Consider the following 16176-nt stretch of genomic DNA (forward strand, 5'->3'; position numbering starts at 1 on the left):
CCCTTATATATCCATCCATAATCCAACGATGACTAATACCTTCGCGTAACAGAAACCCAAAGAACATAACAGAAATCCCCATTACAAATCCTAATTCCACTGCACGATACCTCCTTCCCTCATCCCAGTTCATCACCTAGCCGAAATACGTAGCTGCCGTTACAGACCACGCCCCCCTCTAAGGCCTACCTCCTGGTAGGCTTAGGCTTCTCTGGATAACGCTCATGGAATCGTCTAATAATTTCAGGTGAATGTTCAAGGTCCGATAGCGGTTGCCAGGAGGCTTCGTCATATCCCATATATCGTACCAAATATTCAAATCTTCCTCTTCGTTTCCTCGAATCCAAAATATCTTCGACTTCCCATTCTTCCTCCCCTTCGATTTCAACCAGAGGTGGTGGTAATCGTTGTTGTCCTGGTAAAGGATCATTCGCTTCAGGTGACAATAACGAAACATGAAATACTGGATGAATTTTCATCGATCGGGGAAGTTCCAACTCGTAAGCATAGGGATTAACAATTCGTTTAACGCTATAAGGTCCAATACGTTTCCAGTCGAATTTCTTAGAGGGTCGCTTTGTTAGAATATGACGGGTCGATAGAAAAACCTTATCTCCTAAATAATATCGAGGAGCTGGAGTTCGATTCCTATTGGCTGATTCTTCTTGTATCCTTTGCGCCCGGAACATTTCTTCTCTTAGGAAGTCCACCACATCCTTCATTTCCCTTGCAATACGGTTTGCTTGATCCTCCGCCGTCGTTCGACCATGTTCCAAAGGCCCAAATGTTATCCTAGGATTCCTTCCCGAATTAGCATAAAAGGGGGAAACTTTTGTTGTTTCGGAAACGTGGTTGTTGGTTGCAAATTCAGCCATCGGTAGCCATCGGACCCAGTCATCTTGTTGATAGGAAACATAGCTTCGGAGGTATTGTTCCATTATGGCATTAATTCTTTCTGTCTGTCCATCTGTTTGGGGGTGGAATGCAGTAGAGAACTTTGGCGAGATTTCCAATCGATCACAAAGGGACCTCCAGAATTCCGCGACGAACTGTGTTCCTCGATCGGATACCATAGTGTCGGGTAATCCATGTAGCTTCCAGACGTTATCAATATATAGCCTTGCTACTTCCTGTGAGTCCGCCTCCTTTGTCGTTGGTATCAGATGCCGCATTTTGGTTAGTCTATCCACTACGACCAAAATCGCATTATACCCATCACTCTCAGGAAGATCAGTCACAAAGTCCATCGAGACATCTGTCCAGGGTCCATCGGGAATTGGCATGGGGCGAAGTACTCCATAAGGTGCATTGTGTGATGCCTTGCTACGGGTGCACACATTGCAATTCCTAATATACTGATCGACAAACTTCCGCATCTGTGGCCAGTAATATTCTCGACTTAGGAGCTCCAGAGTCTTCGCTCTACCCGGATGTCCTGCAGATGGTTTGTCATGATATTCTTTTAAAAGCCTTAGTCGAAGGTCATCGTCGTCTGGTACATATAGCATGCCTCGATAAAGCAGCCGACCGTTGTTATCTTCCATACATTCGGCAAGTGAGATTTTGTTTGAGTGGCGTATGCCATTCCGAAGCATATTGAGGACCTTGTTTGGGAAACTATCCACTTGGTAAGCTTTTGAAAATAACTCCTCTACAGTGGACGCTCCTTCAGCGGATTCATTTGACAAAGAACCCGCGAACAAACTTAGCTTGATATCCAAATTTTTCCGCTTCAGAATCACTTGACTCTGATGCGTTAACCGTTCATCCCCCTCTTTAGGTAGGTCACCTGACCTCCTAGTCAATGCATCTGGTTTTGTTCCTTGTTTTCCTGGTCGAAATTGTATAACGAAATCGAAGCGTGAAAGAAATTCGGACCAACGGGCTTGTCGACGATTTAACAATTTTGTTGTCATAAAATACTCAAGATTCCGATGGTCGCTAAGAACTTCAATTGGAAATTGAGCTCCCTCCAGATGATGTCGCCATTCTTCAAAACATCGTATAATTGCTAAAAGTTCTTTGTCATAGATTTCGTAGTTGCATTCTGCGGGAGAGTGTTTCTTGGAAAAGAAAGCAATTGGATGTAGGATTCCTTCGTTGTCACATTGAGATAGGATTCCTGCTGAAACATAGTCGGATGCATCAGTTTCTATCACAATTTTTCGATCTGGATTGAAATGAGCTAGTATCGGTGCCGTTGTAAACATCTTTTTCAAAGTCTGAAATGCTTCCTCCCTTTCATCCGTCCATTCAAATTTAACGTTTTTCTTTGTCAAGGCTGTAAGCGGGGCAACAATTTTCGAATATCCCAAAATAAACCGTCGGTAGAAATTTGCAAATCCTAGGAATACTTGAACATCACGAAGGTTTGTCGGTGTAGTCCATTCCAAAATATCGATAACTTTCTTTGGATCCATTCTATTCCCATTCGGAGTAAGGATTAAACCAAGATATTTTGTTTCCTGAACCATAAATTCACATTTTTCAGGTTTAAGGTGAACATGATTTTCATCAAGTACCTTTAGAACCTTCTGAATATGTTCTTTATGTTCTGATAGGGTCTCGGAATAGATAAGGATATCGTCTAAGTATGCTGTTACGAATTGATCGAGGTAGGGACGTAGAATATCATTGATCCAATGCTGAAATGTGGCAGGGGCATTAGCTAATCCAAACGGCATTACTGTATATTCGAAATGTCCATATCGAGTCCGGAATGCTGTTTTCCATTCATCTCCCTCTGCTATCCTGATTTGATTATATCCCCATCGTAAATCCAACTTAGTATAGTATTGTGCTCTTGACAACTTAGCCAGGGTTTCTTTCAACAATGGTAATGGATATCGATTTTTGATTGTAATCGCATTTAGGCCTCGATAGTCAACACAAAGTCGAAGGGTTCCATCGCTTTTCTTCACAAACAGTATGGGTGCTCCCGCTGGTGATTCACTGGCTCGAATAAATCCTTTGGGTAAATTTTCATCAAGATATTCTCGTAGTGCTTTTAACTCAATTTGAGATAATCCATATATAGGTCCATATGGTGGTCGTTTGCCTTCCTCTAATACTATCTCGATGTCATGGGATGGTCGATGTGGTGGGAGAATTGAAGCATCATATTCTTTGAACATGTGAAGACGATGGTGAAATTCTTTCGGTACTAATTGTTCGATATCGATAGTGGATTTCTCGGTTGCTGAAACGATGACTGTATGGTGTTCCGGTAAGGGGATCGAGATACCATGAACAATAACTGCAGTTCCACTGAGTGAACAGTGTTGACAACAGCTTCGAGAGTCAAAAACAAGTAGATTTTCTTTTGGTCGAATCGTAACATCATGTCGTCGCATCCAAGGTATCCCCATCACAATCGGATAGTGTCCTAACTTCGTTACAAAACATGGCGCCGTCTCCCGATGACCATGAATGTCTAGCGAGACATCGACAATATGGGTAATTTTTCCTGACTTAATAGGCCTTCCGTCTATAACGTCTACATGGCGAGGTATTTTAAGGGGGGTCATTGTAAGATTGTTGTGGCGTGCAAAGGATTCATCAATGAAAGCATATCCTGATGCTCCGGTATCAATAAGGGCGTAGGTAGGTATAAACGAATTTTTATTCTGTGAAATCGAACAAGTTACTACAAGTTGATTTCCATCCATTTCCTCCTCTGATACCGAAAAACCAGAAATACACATCCTAGAAAAATCCTTAAACGGTCCCTGGGCTAAGCCACTTAGTGCAGGGACAAATCTTTTGCCGACTCATTATCGCTTCCATCATTTTCTTCCACTGTCAACGCCGCTCCTCTCATCACAGGCCTCCTTGGTTGATTTCCAGTTGCCCTCGCTTGGGGGCAATCCCTAACCATATGCCCGACACCTCCGCAATAGAAACATCGGCCCTCAGCTAATCGGGCGTTTCTTTCGGCAGGGGTAGGGCGACGACGTCCTCCAGACAGGTCCATGGGTACATCACCTCCAGGACGGAACGAGGGGTGATTCTCAGTGGCAGGTGGGTTGGCAGCAGGGGCAGCAGGACGGGGAGCAGGAACAGGATTTGTTGGTGGAGGGCGCGGAGCCGGGGTCGCAGTAGTAGTCCAAGGTTTTTTACTACCTCGCTTAGCTTCCGCCGCCCGTCGTCGGTTATCCAACCGTTGCAAGAGTGTTGCACAACCATCTACCGTTGCAGGAGTCTCATGGTGTATCATCGATTCGTCCAGTTCCCCATTAATTCCTTCCATCAAAGCCTCAATCCGAGAGACTTCATCCATACCCGACTCAGCAGCATACAGTTGAAACTCAGCAAAATAATCGGCAAAGGTTCGAGTGCGTTGTCTGATGTTCCGAAGATTTCTTCTAGCTGTACGCATTCGATCGGGGTCTCCAAAAGCTGTATCTAGAATCTCATAAAACCGTGTCATAGAAGGTAAGGCAATACCTTCTTCTCCCATGTACTGTAAAAACTGATTGGCAGCAGCACCTTCCAATCTGCTGAACGCGTACGATAACTTAGACTGTAGTGTAGGATAGCGATCGATATTTCCCAGTAACTTGATTTTCATTTGTTGCTTGAATAAGTGTAGTCTTTCTCGATCACGATCCCCCCTAAACACATCGGGATCTGGGAGTTTCTCCGACCGATAGGTGGTACCTGTAACTGGTGGCGCTGGAGGTACAGGTGGAGCGTTGTTTCCAATAGGTTCTTCGTCAGGGGCCACAACCTCAACAGCAGTTTGTTGAGCTCGGGCAGCAGTAAGATCTCGTTCAAATATTCTTCTTGCCCTCTCAGCCTCCGCTTCTATCTCCTGTAAATCCGTTGCATATTGAATAAGACCATTTTGACACTGTTGAAGAAGCGCATAAGCTTCAGCTCCGACAACATGATCGACCTGTGGATGCGCTTCAAAAAATCTTTGGAGGTTATCGTTGAGTTGTTGATAATCGACATGGACATGTTCCGACATTGTAGGCTATGGTGTTGTATTGGTTGGCGATAGAGGACGCAACCTACGTATCACGGGGACTATAGGCGATAGACTGTGGTGCCAAGGAATACAACCTAGGTAGTGACATAGACGTGGACGTAGACGTAAAGGTATACTTTGACTATGGACTATGGGTGGCTCTACCTGGTATGATAAACCGGTTGGAGCACTATGACGTAGTGCGAACAAAGAATAGTATTCGTGGAATAAAATACAGTGGTTGCGTAAGGAAGAAAGAGAAGAAGGAAAACAGACAAAAGCACGAGACAACGCCCCCTTATATATCCATCCATAATCCAACGATGACTAATACCTTCGCGTAACAGAAACCCAAAGAACATAACAGAAATCCCCATTACAAATCCTAATTCCACTGCACGATACCTCCTTCCCTCATCCCAGTTCATCACCTAGCCGAAATACGTAGCTGCCGTTACAGCTTACGAGTTTCGGTTACAGACTTAGGAGTTAAATGTTCTTGGTTGTTTTTCAGGGTCTCGGGTAGGCCCCGAGTGTATTCTGTATGATTAGTAGACTGGGTCCTCGAGACATACACGAGGGATATAAATACGGTGTCATTCACTGACTAGCCAAACCATCATCGGCGAAATCAGAGCCTTAACAATATAAATTGTTGATACGCGAGTTACAACTCTATTTGACTATACTGTTCGAAATACTTAACTCTATTGTGACTTCGTACTCTACCTGAACTATTACGTCAAAGACGGTCGAATACCATCCGCTAACTCTAGTGAATCTTTGTTGATAACGTAGCTCGCGTGGCCCGTATCGGACCAAGGAGATTCCTACTCAAAGTTGACTGAAGAGACCTTGGAGACTTCTACCTTTGTAGCTGTTAGCCGAACTCTGAGCTCTGCGTAGTGTACTCTTGTGGTCTGGTACGCATCCCTCACAAACACATACTATGCCCTTTCAAATTTTAGTAGTTAGAAAATCTGAACGTATCTCCTCTCCCCCCAAATTCAGATTCTGAATCTGTAGGGCTACTGTGAGGGATGCGTACCAGACCACAAGAGTACACTACGCAGAGCTCAGAGTTCGGCTAACAGCTACAAAGGTAGAAGTCTCCAAGGTCTCTTCAGTCAACGTCGAGTATGATTCTCCTTGATCCGATACGGGCCCCGCGAGCTACGTTATCAACAAAGATTCACTAGAGTTAGCGTGTGATGTTCGACCGTCTTCGACGTAATAGTTCAGGTAGAGTTCGAAGTCACGATAGAGTAAAGTATTTCAGAAAGTATAGTCAAATAAAGTTGTAACTCGCGTATCAACGATTTTATATTGTTAAGACTCTGATTTCGCCGATGATGATTTGGCTAGTCAGTGAATGACACAGTATTTATATCCCTCGCTTATGTCTCGAGGACCCAGTCTAATAATACAGAATACACTCGGGGCATGCCCGAGACCCTGAAAAACAACCAAGAACATTTAACTCCTAAGTCCGTACCCTAAACTCCTAAACCCGCTAAAACCCCTCAACCTATTTATCCACTCTAATGCACGTTTCCCTGTCGATGTTTCTTCTCCATCGGCCGTCTGGTGGATAATCGTCAGCGTCGGCTATTCGGAGGTCTCGGACGGCAAGGCTACCTACTCAGGCCTCTTCCCACATCGCTTTCCCACATAGCAGAGTCCTCTCATGCCCACAGGTACCGCCGATAGGTACTCGGTCGGCTGGCAGCTTGCACCGATTCGCTCCGAGCGGTCCGATCTTCGATCCGATTGATTCCAGCTGTCCCTCATATATCCACCGGTACCAAAACACTCCCCTCCGGCGGTTTGACGCTCCGGGGGTTATTATTGGGGTCGAAAACGTGTTTTTTATGACTCTGGGTTTTTTGGTCGTAATTTGGTCGCACCACACTCCGCGAGTGTGGTCAAGAGTTGATATTAGCGTACAGAGGGTATTGGGGTATCTACTAGCCTTTCTCTCACTCCCGTAAATGCTTGGCATGCCCGTAACAGCTGCCATCCAAATTTCATTTCCCTAAATCCCACTCAAACCCCTTTTAAACTCGTTCCAAACCTCCACGGGAAACTACCCACCTTTGGTATATACAGAGGGTAGTAAAATTATTGCGAAAACAGGGGTAAGCGAGTGCGCTAAAAAAAACCTAGCGAGTATCAAATTTTGAGTGGCGAGTGGTGAATTTTCTACAGTACAGTATCTAACAAGAGTTCTAGCAATGAACACCCGGTTCCTCCAATGAACGCCTGCACCAACGATCACTTGGCCCTGTTCCAGCGACGAACACCCGTTCCAGCGACGAACACCTGTTCCCGACGATGAACACCTCTTCCCGACCTCGAACACCCGTTCAGTGACCTGTTCCATGGACGAACAGCTGTTTCCGATGATGAACACCTACCTGTATTGCCTCTCTAATCTCTGCTCTTCCTCTAGGTCTCAGTCTTCTATCATGCAGGCGCATCTTGAGAATACTCCAGATATTCTCAATTGGATTGAGATCAGGAGATGAGGCAGGTCAATTAAGAGACGGCATTCCAAATTGATTTCTGATATTCTGTACATAATTAGTAAATGATCATTAGCAATCCACTGAAATGTTCAACCTGCATGCCGAAGAGCTTGGACATAACATCTCTTTCTGTAGCTGACATCCTCTGTACGAATAGACACCATAGCGAACAGCTGAGGGAATCAATACAGGCAAGAAGATATAGGTGAACTGATTGCTTTTTAAATCTCTATTATTATTCTATATACTATAACACGACAAAAAAAAATTTCACTCCGTAAACCATTGAGGTCCTCTACTCACCAATCACAGCACTCGTCACCTTTCGGCCCCACAGCACTCGCTAAACCCCTGTTTTCACAATAATTTTACCACCCTCTGTAGTTCTATTATTTTACCATCATGTCGAATAATTAAGAAAATATTATGTACAGCCGCATTCGAAAAGTACAGGCACCCTACTATATTGAGTCGTTCATGAATTGTAGCCAACCAACAACCATGGTACTCGCGTATACTCAACTTATTGACAGGTATGGCCGCGGTGGTGCCTTGCGGCTCTCTTTGATAACGGTCTTGAATATTAGAATTGCAAAGTAGAAAGGACTGCCTCGTGAGTTTAGCCCGGAGGTGCCAAAACTTTTCGAATGCGGCTGTACAGTATTCCGCACCTAACAAACCACATGATTTGCTAATTAATGAATTATCAATCAATAAATCAATACATGATTTGCGATTGCAAAAACGAGTGATTTCTCATGTCTAGTTGCTTTTCGACCGCAACCATTGATTAACAATTTCTACTATCACCGTATGTCAAGAAAGTTGTGAGAGATAACCCTTGATAACCCCTTAGTTTGAAATACTCCTGAATTTATTATACCCCTGGAATGGGTAGAGAGTTCAGTATTAGATACATGCACTGTAATGGTTTTGGTGGGCCGCACTGGCACTGTCAAAGGTGATAAAGATGTGATCATCGCCAGTCTCCGCGTATGAACCGCGCATAGCAGCCTCCCAACGAAGATTTTTTTTCTTTTTTTCTTTATTTTATATATTTTATTATTATTACTATTACTCTTTATTTGCCTTTTATGGGTTCTTTATTTAATGTACGGAGGTCTCCCAAGTTGCAGGTTTGGAATCTGGTGTGTCGCGCTGATTGCCAAAGCCCAAAGTTTGCAGATTGTACTTTTGTATGTACGTATGGGCCGCCGTAAACGTCGTGGACTTATGGGCTGTCCCAGCTCATGTGAACCACATGTACTCAGTCTGTTGGCCAAAGTGAGAATTCCCTACCATATAGCTAAAGCTCGAACACACTCCTCTATATCATCGCCCCATGAAGAAAGGGACCTCGGTATCCCCGCTGGAACAAAAAGCTTTAAATAATTTAAGGAAAGGGAAGGGGAAAAGCACCGGAAAATTGAAGGTGCGCCCTCCCATACATGCATAGTAAAAACCGAGGAATAGTAGGAAAGGTATACTGTCTATCATTTGTAGTGGAAAGTCTCCAACGCTGTACCTGCAGAATCAATCACTGTCCGATCTAACCCAATTTACTGAACCGTGCCCCTCGTCATGAAAAACACAAAAATATATTAGACACAGAAATATCCAAGCAGCCCCATACTGGTCAAGGCGACCCCAATCCACCACCATCTATCCGCATTAATATGTTCTGCACTCTTTAGGTTGGGTGGTAGAGATCGCTTCAGCTTCATTTTTGAGGCCTCGGTAGCTTTCGGGGCGACTGAAGATGTAGGGTTCAGCGTTTGAGTTGGTAACATTTGAGGTGGACGGTACGCAAGATAACTACAACAATTAGAAACATTTCGTATGGTAATAAACGTAGTGAAACGTACAGTGGGTTCATCGGAGAGCCGTCAAATTTGAAAAGATTTAGGCGGTGCATCCCACGATATTCATCAAGTACAATCTCCCAGCTCTACAAGGTGTCAGCGGATTGGAAACACCACGGGACATCATACTATTACCTTGTAAATTTCTGTAGCATTGTATCTAGTGTATATAGAATTCGTGTATTTGCACGGATCTGATAGAAGTTGTCGCCCGTCGACTTTTATCGGCGTAAGGGTCAAAGAGCCATCCGAAGCGATATCATATTTCCCATGCTGCCATTGCATGATGGCCTGGGTACAAGAAGGATGTGTGGCTATAAATCTGTTAGAATCGATTCTAGACGGTGAATGGTGTTCGAAACTGACGATTTGCGATAGCTAAATATATCGCCTCTTCAAAGTAGCCATCATCTGTGAAAGAAAACGATGTGCCTGTCAAACGAGGCTCTTTCATGTCCTCTGTAACTGGATCATAGAAATCCTATCGCGGATATTAGCATAAGATCACACTATCCTGCTTAGAGCCTCAGTCTGTAACTCGCTACATGTGCTCATGAGGATACATGTACGTAAGGATACATGACGTGAGCTGTATGAGAAACCCAAGCAAAGGCACTCTAAGCTTTGGGTGGACGGCTTTGCCAGTTGGAGCTTACAGGTCCCGTGAATACAGTATTTGACTTAGATGACCAAGTTCCCATGAGCGACGTCACATTATTGAGAGCGTTTGTGAACGGAGCGAAACAGGCAAGCGAGAGCGCAAAAGAGACTGCTGAGGGGAATAACATTTTTATGGATGTTTCCTTCTGGTAGTATAATCAACTGATAGGTTCCTGCTGAGAGGTACTTGCTCCGGTTGGGAGTAGGGATACTCGCGTTTGTAGGCGTGCTGCTGGGCCAAAACTTTTGACGGTTGAGGATTGAGGGAGCTTAGTAGACTGGCAGTGATAAAGATGATAATAATTCAGGGACAAGCGCGAGAGCTGGTAGGTATTTTGGTATTGCGCTTCCGCTTCGGGACGCACACGGGCCACTAAGTCAGGGGCTACAATCGTCCCTCGCTATACCAGATGCCATAAAAGCTACTAAAGTTCACATCAAAGCATCTGCTGAACTTTCGGATATACAAGTTCGTTATAAGGTGCTGGTCTTGATAAATCGACTACAGTCTAAGGATTTCGTACGGGATAGCAAAAAATCTGGGATAGCAAATTGATTTTGCAGTAGGAAAAATAATATTCTCAGAGGATCGGTGCATTGAGTTCCGGCAGATCGAGTTGCGACTGTACTATACATGTAGTTTCTAACCTCAAAAACTGCAATCTAGTTTGTGCAACATACACTCCTTAAATATTTTCGTTCTTCCTTTATACCTCCTCTGAAAAGTCTACTGAACAACAAATGACGACTAGATCTGTAATCACTACTGCCAAACGGCAGCTCAGATCTTCTGTCAAGAAAACTATCTTGTCTCTCCCCGCCGAGAATATTCTTTCTCAATGTATAAACCCCCGATATCGTTCCCGTCTCACTTACGATTCTAAGGAGGAGCTCTAAAAAATTTCAAAGCCCAGATATGTGTCAACACACTACTATCCCTCCCTGAATACCAATCCTCGAGGCGAATTAGTATTTTTCTCTCAATGCCAATGAAGGAAGTCGATACGTCCTGCATTGTTGAAGATGCACTGATCCAAGGTAGAAAATAGCTACGCTTCCTCACCCCCCTCACTGGTTACTATAAATCATTCACACTTCATCAAGAAAAGATGGTACATGTGCCTTGTATTCATAGACAGTCTAAATCATCCCCGACCATGGTTGACCCCGCCTCTGTGTCATCACCTCCGAATTTGATGGATATGCTCTCACTCTTCTCTCAAGCCGACTATGAATCACTGGAGCCCGATTCATGGGGCATCCCTACCATTCCGGAGCATTCTGTTCCCGGAAGAAGTAATTGCTTAGATCATGAAGGACTGGACTTAATCGTGATGCCAGGAGTTGCGTTTGATGAAGGGTTTAGAAGATTGGGCCACGGTAAAGGGTATTATGACTACTTCCTAGCACGATACAAACAGTTGGTAGACTCCAAAGGGGCTGAGGGCAAAATGAGAATGCCTATCCTAGGTATGATATTATGCTCTAGGTGAGGTTTCATAGATTGGGAAGTTGACATAAACAACTTGTGTATAGTTGCTTTGGCTTTGAAAGAACAAATCTTCGAAGATGGGGCTGTACCTGTAGACCTAAGCGATTGGCCAATGGATATTATCATTACAGGAGAAGGGAGGCTTCTACGAAGATAAATACATCAATCATGTTGGCCATATATACATGTAGATATAGTTGTATTTTGATGGCGCCATGCACACTGTAGTCTGAGAACGCTCTGCTTCAGCCAGGGCTCATCGGTTCGCGACCCTCCTGCAAAATGAAAGTTTCGTTTAAAGAAACATGTACCTTATTATTTATCTACATGTATCATTGATTCAACCAATGTTGTTAGAGGGCATTATGGTCATTGATAACAAGACCTTTGTTGCATTGTAGCCAGCACTCGGCAGACAATCAAATTGTGTGTCCGTTGCGGCAGAACAACCCCAAATTGTGATCAAAGCTCAGAAACAAGGTGTGTCTCTGCTCTTCTTCGATCCTCCTCAACCCCACCAACACCAACATCACTCCATAAAGTCTTTTAATATCAATTGTCTAAGAGGAGTTTTCAAACCATACCACTCTCTTTTCATCTCTAAATCCTTCGCTATTTTGGTTCAACCAGAATCCTCATTATGTCTTTCTCAAATGGCCCCACCGCCGACCCTCAATTTGCGCCCGTGCTTGCTGCCCTAGCCACAATGCAAGGCAACGTCGAAAGGGAACAGAAGTACCAAGCTACACAGTTCCTGGAACAGTTTCAGAAATCGGTTGGTCTTTATTCGGATATTCTTGCTTTTTAGTAGGTGGAGAGAAAGAGATGGGGAGATGGAGCTGCAGATGGCTTTCATCTGCTTTGAGGCTCAGCTGGATGATGGCGGGGTTCGTCACGGGAGATGCGGGGTAACCCTGCAACAGAGGTACAGGACCGGAGGTGGGAAGGCGCTGACTGGAATCCCGATATTTACAGCCCGAGGCGTGGACAACTGCCCATTTGATCCTGCAGTCCGAGAATGCTGCCGTGGAAGCGAAACTTTTTGCCGCAACCACATTGAAAGGAAAGGTTTGGTCGTTTCTTGTTCGCCGTAGCAACTTGAGCGCCTGCTGACAAAAGCGAAGATTACCTATGATATTCACCAGCTACCTCGAGAATCTTTAGTCCCTCTGCGGGATTCTCTATTGAGCCTTCTCATGAGTTATCGTAAAGGCTCTCGGCCGATCCGAACACAATTATGTGTCTGCCTCGCTGGTTTGGCCCTACAGATGCTGGAATGGAAGGATGTGATAGAACTGGTTGTAAGGACACTGGGAAATGATGTGGAGAGCAGTGTCTGTTTGCTGGAATTTCTGCGTGTTCTGCCAGAAGAAGTCACAGAAGGAAGAAAAGTTGCGTTGACGGTATGCTTCGATATTAATATTGGATATATATATCGATATTGCTACTTACTGACTAAACCATATAGGAGGAAGAACTCACAACTCGGTCTCAAGAGTTACTCACAGATAATGCTTCGAGAGTTTTGACTCTTTTAGTCCAGTATTCTCAGTCTACAGGTACTTGTCGATCTATTGATAATTTTTCTCGGAGATTTTGCGGTTTGCAATTTGGGATCTGACTTTTGACTATTGTAACTGGTGTAGCCAATATCCCCCCGAGCCCTGCTCTTATCTCATGCTTGAATTCGTGGCTTCGTGAAATTCCTGTGAGCGATATTGTCAAGACACCCCTTGTTGATGTGGTCATCTCTGGCCTTTCTTCAGACGACGCCCTTGATTCAGCTGTCGAATGCCTTTGCAACATGTTTAGGGAAACCCGAGAAGTGGACGAGTCGCATGACGTTATACAGGCTTTGTACCCACGTGTCCTATCTTTACGATCAAAAATCGGTGAATCTGTTCAAGAGGAAGATATGGAAAAATTTAGAGGATACACCAGACTATTCTCTGAGGCAGGGGAAGCTTGGGTTGTTTTGATTTCCCGCCTACCATTGGAATTTCGCGGATTGGTCGAGGCCATTGCTGAATGCGCAGCAAGAGATTCTGACCGTGAAGTTATCTCACTAACCTTCAATTTCTGGTATGAGTTAAAAAATTACCTCGTCCTAGAGAAGTACATTGAAGCCCGGGCGCAACTGGCGGACATCTTTGCTGGACTTGTGGATATTATGGTTTTGCACCTTCATTACCCAAAGGGCAGTGAGGAGGACCCCTTTGATGGTGATAGGGAAGCGGAGGAAAAGTTCCGAGAATTTAGGCACTCGATGGGTGATGTCTTGAAGGATTGCTGTGAGGTTATCGGGTCAACGGAGTGCTTAGGAAAGGCCTTTGCTCTTGTTCAACAGTGGATGCAGCAATACTCCGCGAATGGTCAGAAGCTCGTAAATGGCCGGGTCCCAAATTGGCAAGACTTGGAAGCACCATTGTTCAGTCTACGGGCAATGGGAAGGATGGTTCCAGCGGATGAGGATCAAGTCTTGCCCCAAATCATGGCATCCTTGGTACAATTGCCCGAGCACGAGAAGGTGCGGTTTGCAGCTACTCTTGTCTTAGGAAGATATACCGAATGGACCTCAAAACACCCTGATTATTTAGAGCTACAACTTAACTATATAACCAATGGTTTTAAACACAATTCCAAGGAAGTTGAGCGGGCGGCAGCTATGGCGTTGAAATTCTTTTGCCAGGATTGTGGAAAATTGCTAGTTGGCCATGTCGGACAATTGCACCAATTCTACGAACATGTTGCTGGGGAACTTCCGCTACAAAGCTTATACGAGGTTACCGATGGGGTTGCTCATGTCGTTGCTGCTCAACCACTCGACAAGATTTATGAAGCATTGAGGCTCTTTTGTGAGCCAATTGCAAAGAGACTTATGGACAAGGCAAATAGTGCCAACGATGAGAAGGGTAAATGCGAGTTGGCGGGTATGAATTACCCCAATCTAGTGTCTCCTCAAAATGTATGGCAACTTCTAATGAAAACAGATCATATTCAGCTTCTATCAATATTCGTCCAAGTTGTTCATCCCCATGTTCCAAAGGGTCAAGAAAACCCCATGATCCGCTTCTGGTCTGAAGTGTTCCCAATACTAGCAACAATTCTCGAGAACTTTGTTGAGTTCCTGCCAATCTGTGAGCGTGTCTCACGGTGCTTCCGAAGCATGCTCATCAGTTACCGAACTGATATGTTACCACTCCTGCCTTTAATGGCTACTAAATTGGTGGCCTGTTTTGAGAAATCTAATCAGGGATGCTTCTTATGGGTTACTGGGGCGGTTATTAGAGAGTTCGCGGATGAAGAATTTGTTGATGAAGCAACAAGGAACTCAATTTATCAATTTTTGGAACACCAATGCTTAACCATGTTCCGATTACTGAATAGGGTATCGCCTACGGAAATTCCAGACGGTTTGTTCTTCCTAGTCTAGAGCGTGATCCATTTGATTCATTTGATTTGCTAAATCTCTGTAGTTATTGAGGATTTCTTTCGATTACTTGTAGATGGTGTTATGTTCCATCCCTACAAACTAATACGCTCCTCTCTCCTCCAACCAATCTTTGAGGCCTCACTTGCATCGTTAGAGCTACAATCGGTTGACCCTCTCAATGCGGTACTTCAATTTCTCCGAGATGTTCTAGCTTATGGTCGCTCCTCACCTCCGACCAGTGCGTATCCGGATAATCCAGCGGCTGTCCAGGAGGCAATCAAAGCTATAGCCCTAAGTAAGGGGGAGGCCATTACACAAAAGATTCTAAGTGGCTTGATGTATTCCTTCCCAAGAGACTGTGTGCCGGATTCTTCAGGTGTCTTATTGGCACTTGTGGAGCTCTGTCCTGAGCCGTGGCTACAATGGATGAAACAAACTTTGGAGATTTTACCTGCTGGAAGCATCTCGCCAGCAGAGGCTCAAAAGTTCTTGAAAACGCTTGAAGGGTATTTATCCATGATTCTCTTGCATTTGTACCCCACCCCATGACTTTTAAAGAGATACTAACCACACTCTTCGTCCTATATAGCGCCGTTTCTATAAAAGATTGGAAGAAGATTAGATACACCCTTCAGGACTTCACGAACTGGTATAGGCGTAAAAACGTAAACTACCCTACAACCAATTCTTCGTACTTCCGCTGCAAATCGTTCTGACCTGACATTCACTTCTCTAGGTTACTCCCAGAACTGCCGTTGCTGGAATCGAAGGGATCGAAGGCTCAAGATTTCAGTTCAGTGGCTGAGGGGAAGGTTTCCACGCAGCTCATAAGAAAATAAATCTTGCCTAATAGGATCAGTACATAAAACCTTCAAGAAGAAAATCATTGCCCAACTTAAGCTGTTAGAATAGCTTGTAGGATCTTTGCTATGTTTCTTAGAATGTTGCTATCAAGAAAATATTGGATCTTACTTCCAATATCGACATGGGGTGTGAAAAGTAAGGGTATCAACGCTTGAGCCCTAGCTGCGAAACCTGGTCCCAGCCAACCATCTACTTTACACCCAGATGTCAATAAAATGACTGCCGGTGACAGAATGTGTTGAAATTGTCATCTAGACGATTCTATCAAAGACTGACTACTAGCTGCATACAGGTGGTGTGATATTTTAAATCCCCGACTACGAGATAATTCAGGACAATCCCTTCCTCTATCTTCAGAAACTATG

The 16176-nt window shown here is 44.3% G+C and overlaps 5 protein-coding genes across 5 annotated transcripts; 2 read left to right on the forward strand and 3 right to left on the reverse strand.

Moving 5' to 3' along the window:
- Window positions 1-185: 185 nt before the first annotated feature.
- Window positions 186-3668, reverse strand: H6S33_001734 (uncharacterized protein; the record flags this gene model as incomplete). Its single annotated transcript, XM_044833094.1, has 1 exon — window positions 186-3668. One exon carries the CDS (start codon window positions 3666-3668, stop codon window positions 186-188), a length of 3483 nt encoding a protein of 1160 aa, XP_044693795.1.
- Window positions 3669-3742: 74 nt separating this feature from the next.
- On the reverse strand, window positions 3743-4972 carry H6S33_001735 (uncharacterized protein; the record flags this gene model as incomplete). Its single annotated transcript, XM_044833095.1, has 1 exon — window positions 3743-4972. The coding sequence occupies one exon, from the start codon at window positions 4970-4972 to the stop codon at window positions 3743-3745; it is 1230 nt and encodes a 409-aa protein (XP_044693796.1).
- A 4129-nt stretch (window positions 4973-9101) lies between these two features.
- H6S33_001736 (uncharacterized protein) lies at window positions 9102-10150 on the reverse strand (the record flags this gene model as incomplete). Its single annotated transcript, XM_044833096.1, has 5 exons — window positions 9102-9315; window positions 9366-9448; window positions 9498-9676; window positions 9729-9843; window positions 10019-10150. The coding sequence occupies 5 exons, from the start codon at window positions 10148-10150 to the stop codon at window positions 9102-9104; spliced, it is 723 nt and encodes a 240-aa protein (XP_044693797.1).
- Window positions 10151-11179: 1029 nt separating this feature from the next.
- On the forward strand, window positions 11180-11671 carry H6S33_001737 (uncharacterized protein; the record flags this gene model as incomplete). The annotated part of the gene is made up of 2 exons (XM_044833097.1): window positions 11180-11492; window positions 11559-11671. The coding sequence occupies 2 exons, from the start codon at window positions 11180-11182 to the stop codon at window positions 11669-11671; spliced, it is 426 nt and encodes a 141-aa protein (XP_044693798.1).
- Window positions 11672-12154: 483 nt separating this feature from the next.
- Window positions 12155-15752, forward strand: H6S33_001738 (uncharacterized protein; the record flags this gene model as incomplete). Its single annotated transcript, XM_044833098.1, has 10 exons — window positions 12155-12289; window positions 12360-12401; window positions 12490-12582; window positions 12639-12917; window positions 12983-13073; window positions 13161-14444; window positions 14505-14927; window positions 14991-15453; window positions 15537-15612; window positions 15684-15752. The coding sequence occupies 10 exons, from the start codon at window positions 12155-12157 to the stop codon at window positions 15750-15752; spliced, it is 2955 nt and encodes a 984-aa protein (XP_044693799.1).
- Window positions 15753-16176: the final 424 nt, after the last annotated feature.

The sequence above is a fragment of the Morchella sextelata genome (genome assembly GCF_020137385.1).
Source record: "Morchella sextelata strain SCLS chromosome Unknown scls_11, whole genome shotgun sequence".
NCBI classification, from domain to species: domain Eukaryota; kingdom Fungi; phylum Ascomycota; class Pezizomycetes; order Pezizales; family Morchellaceae; genus Morchella; species Morchella sextelata.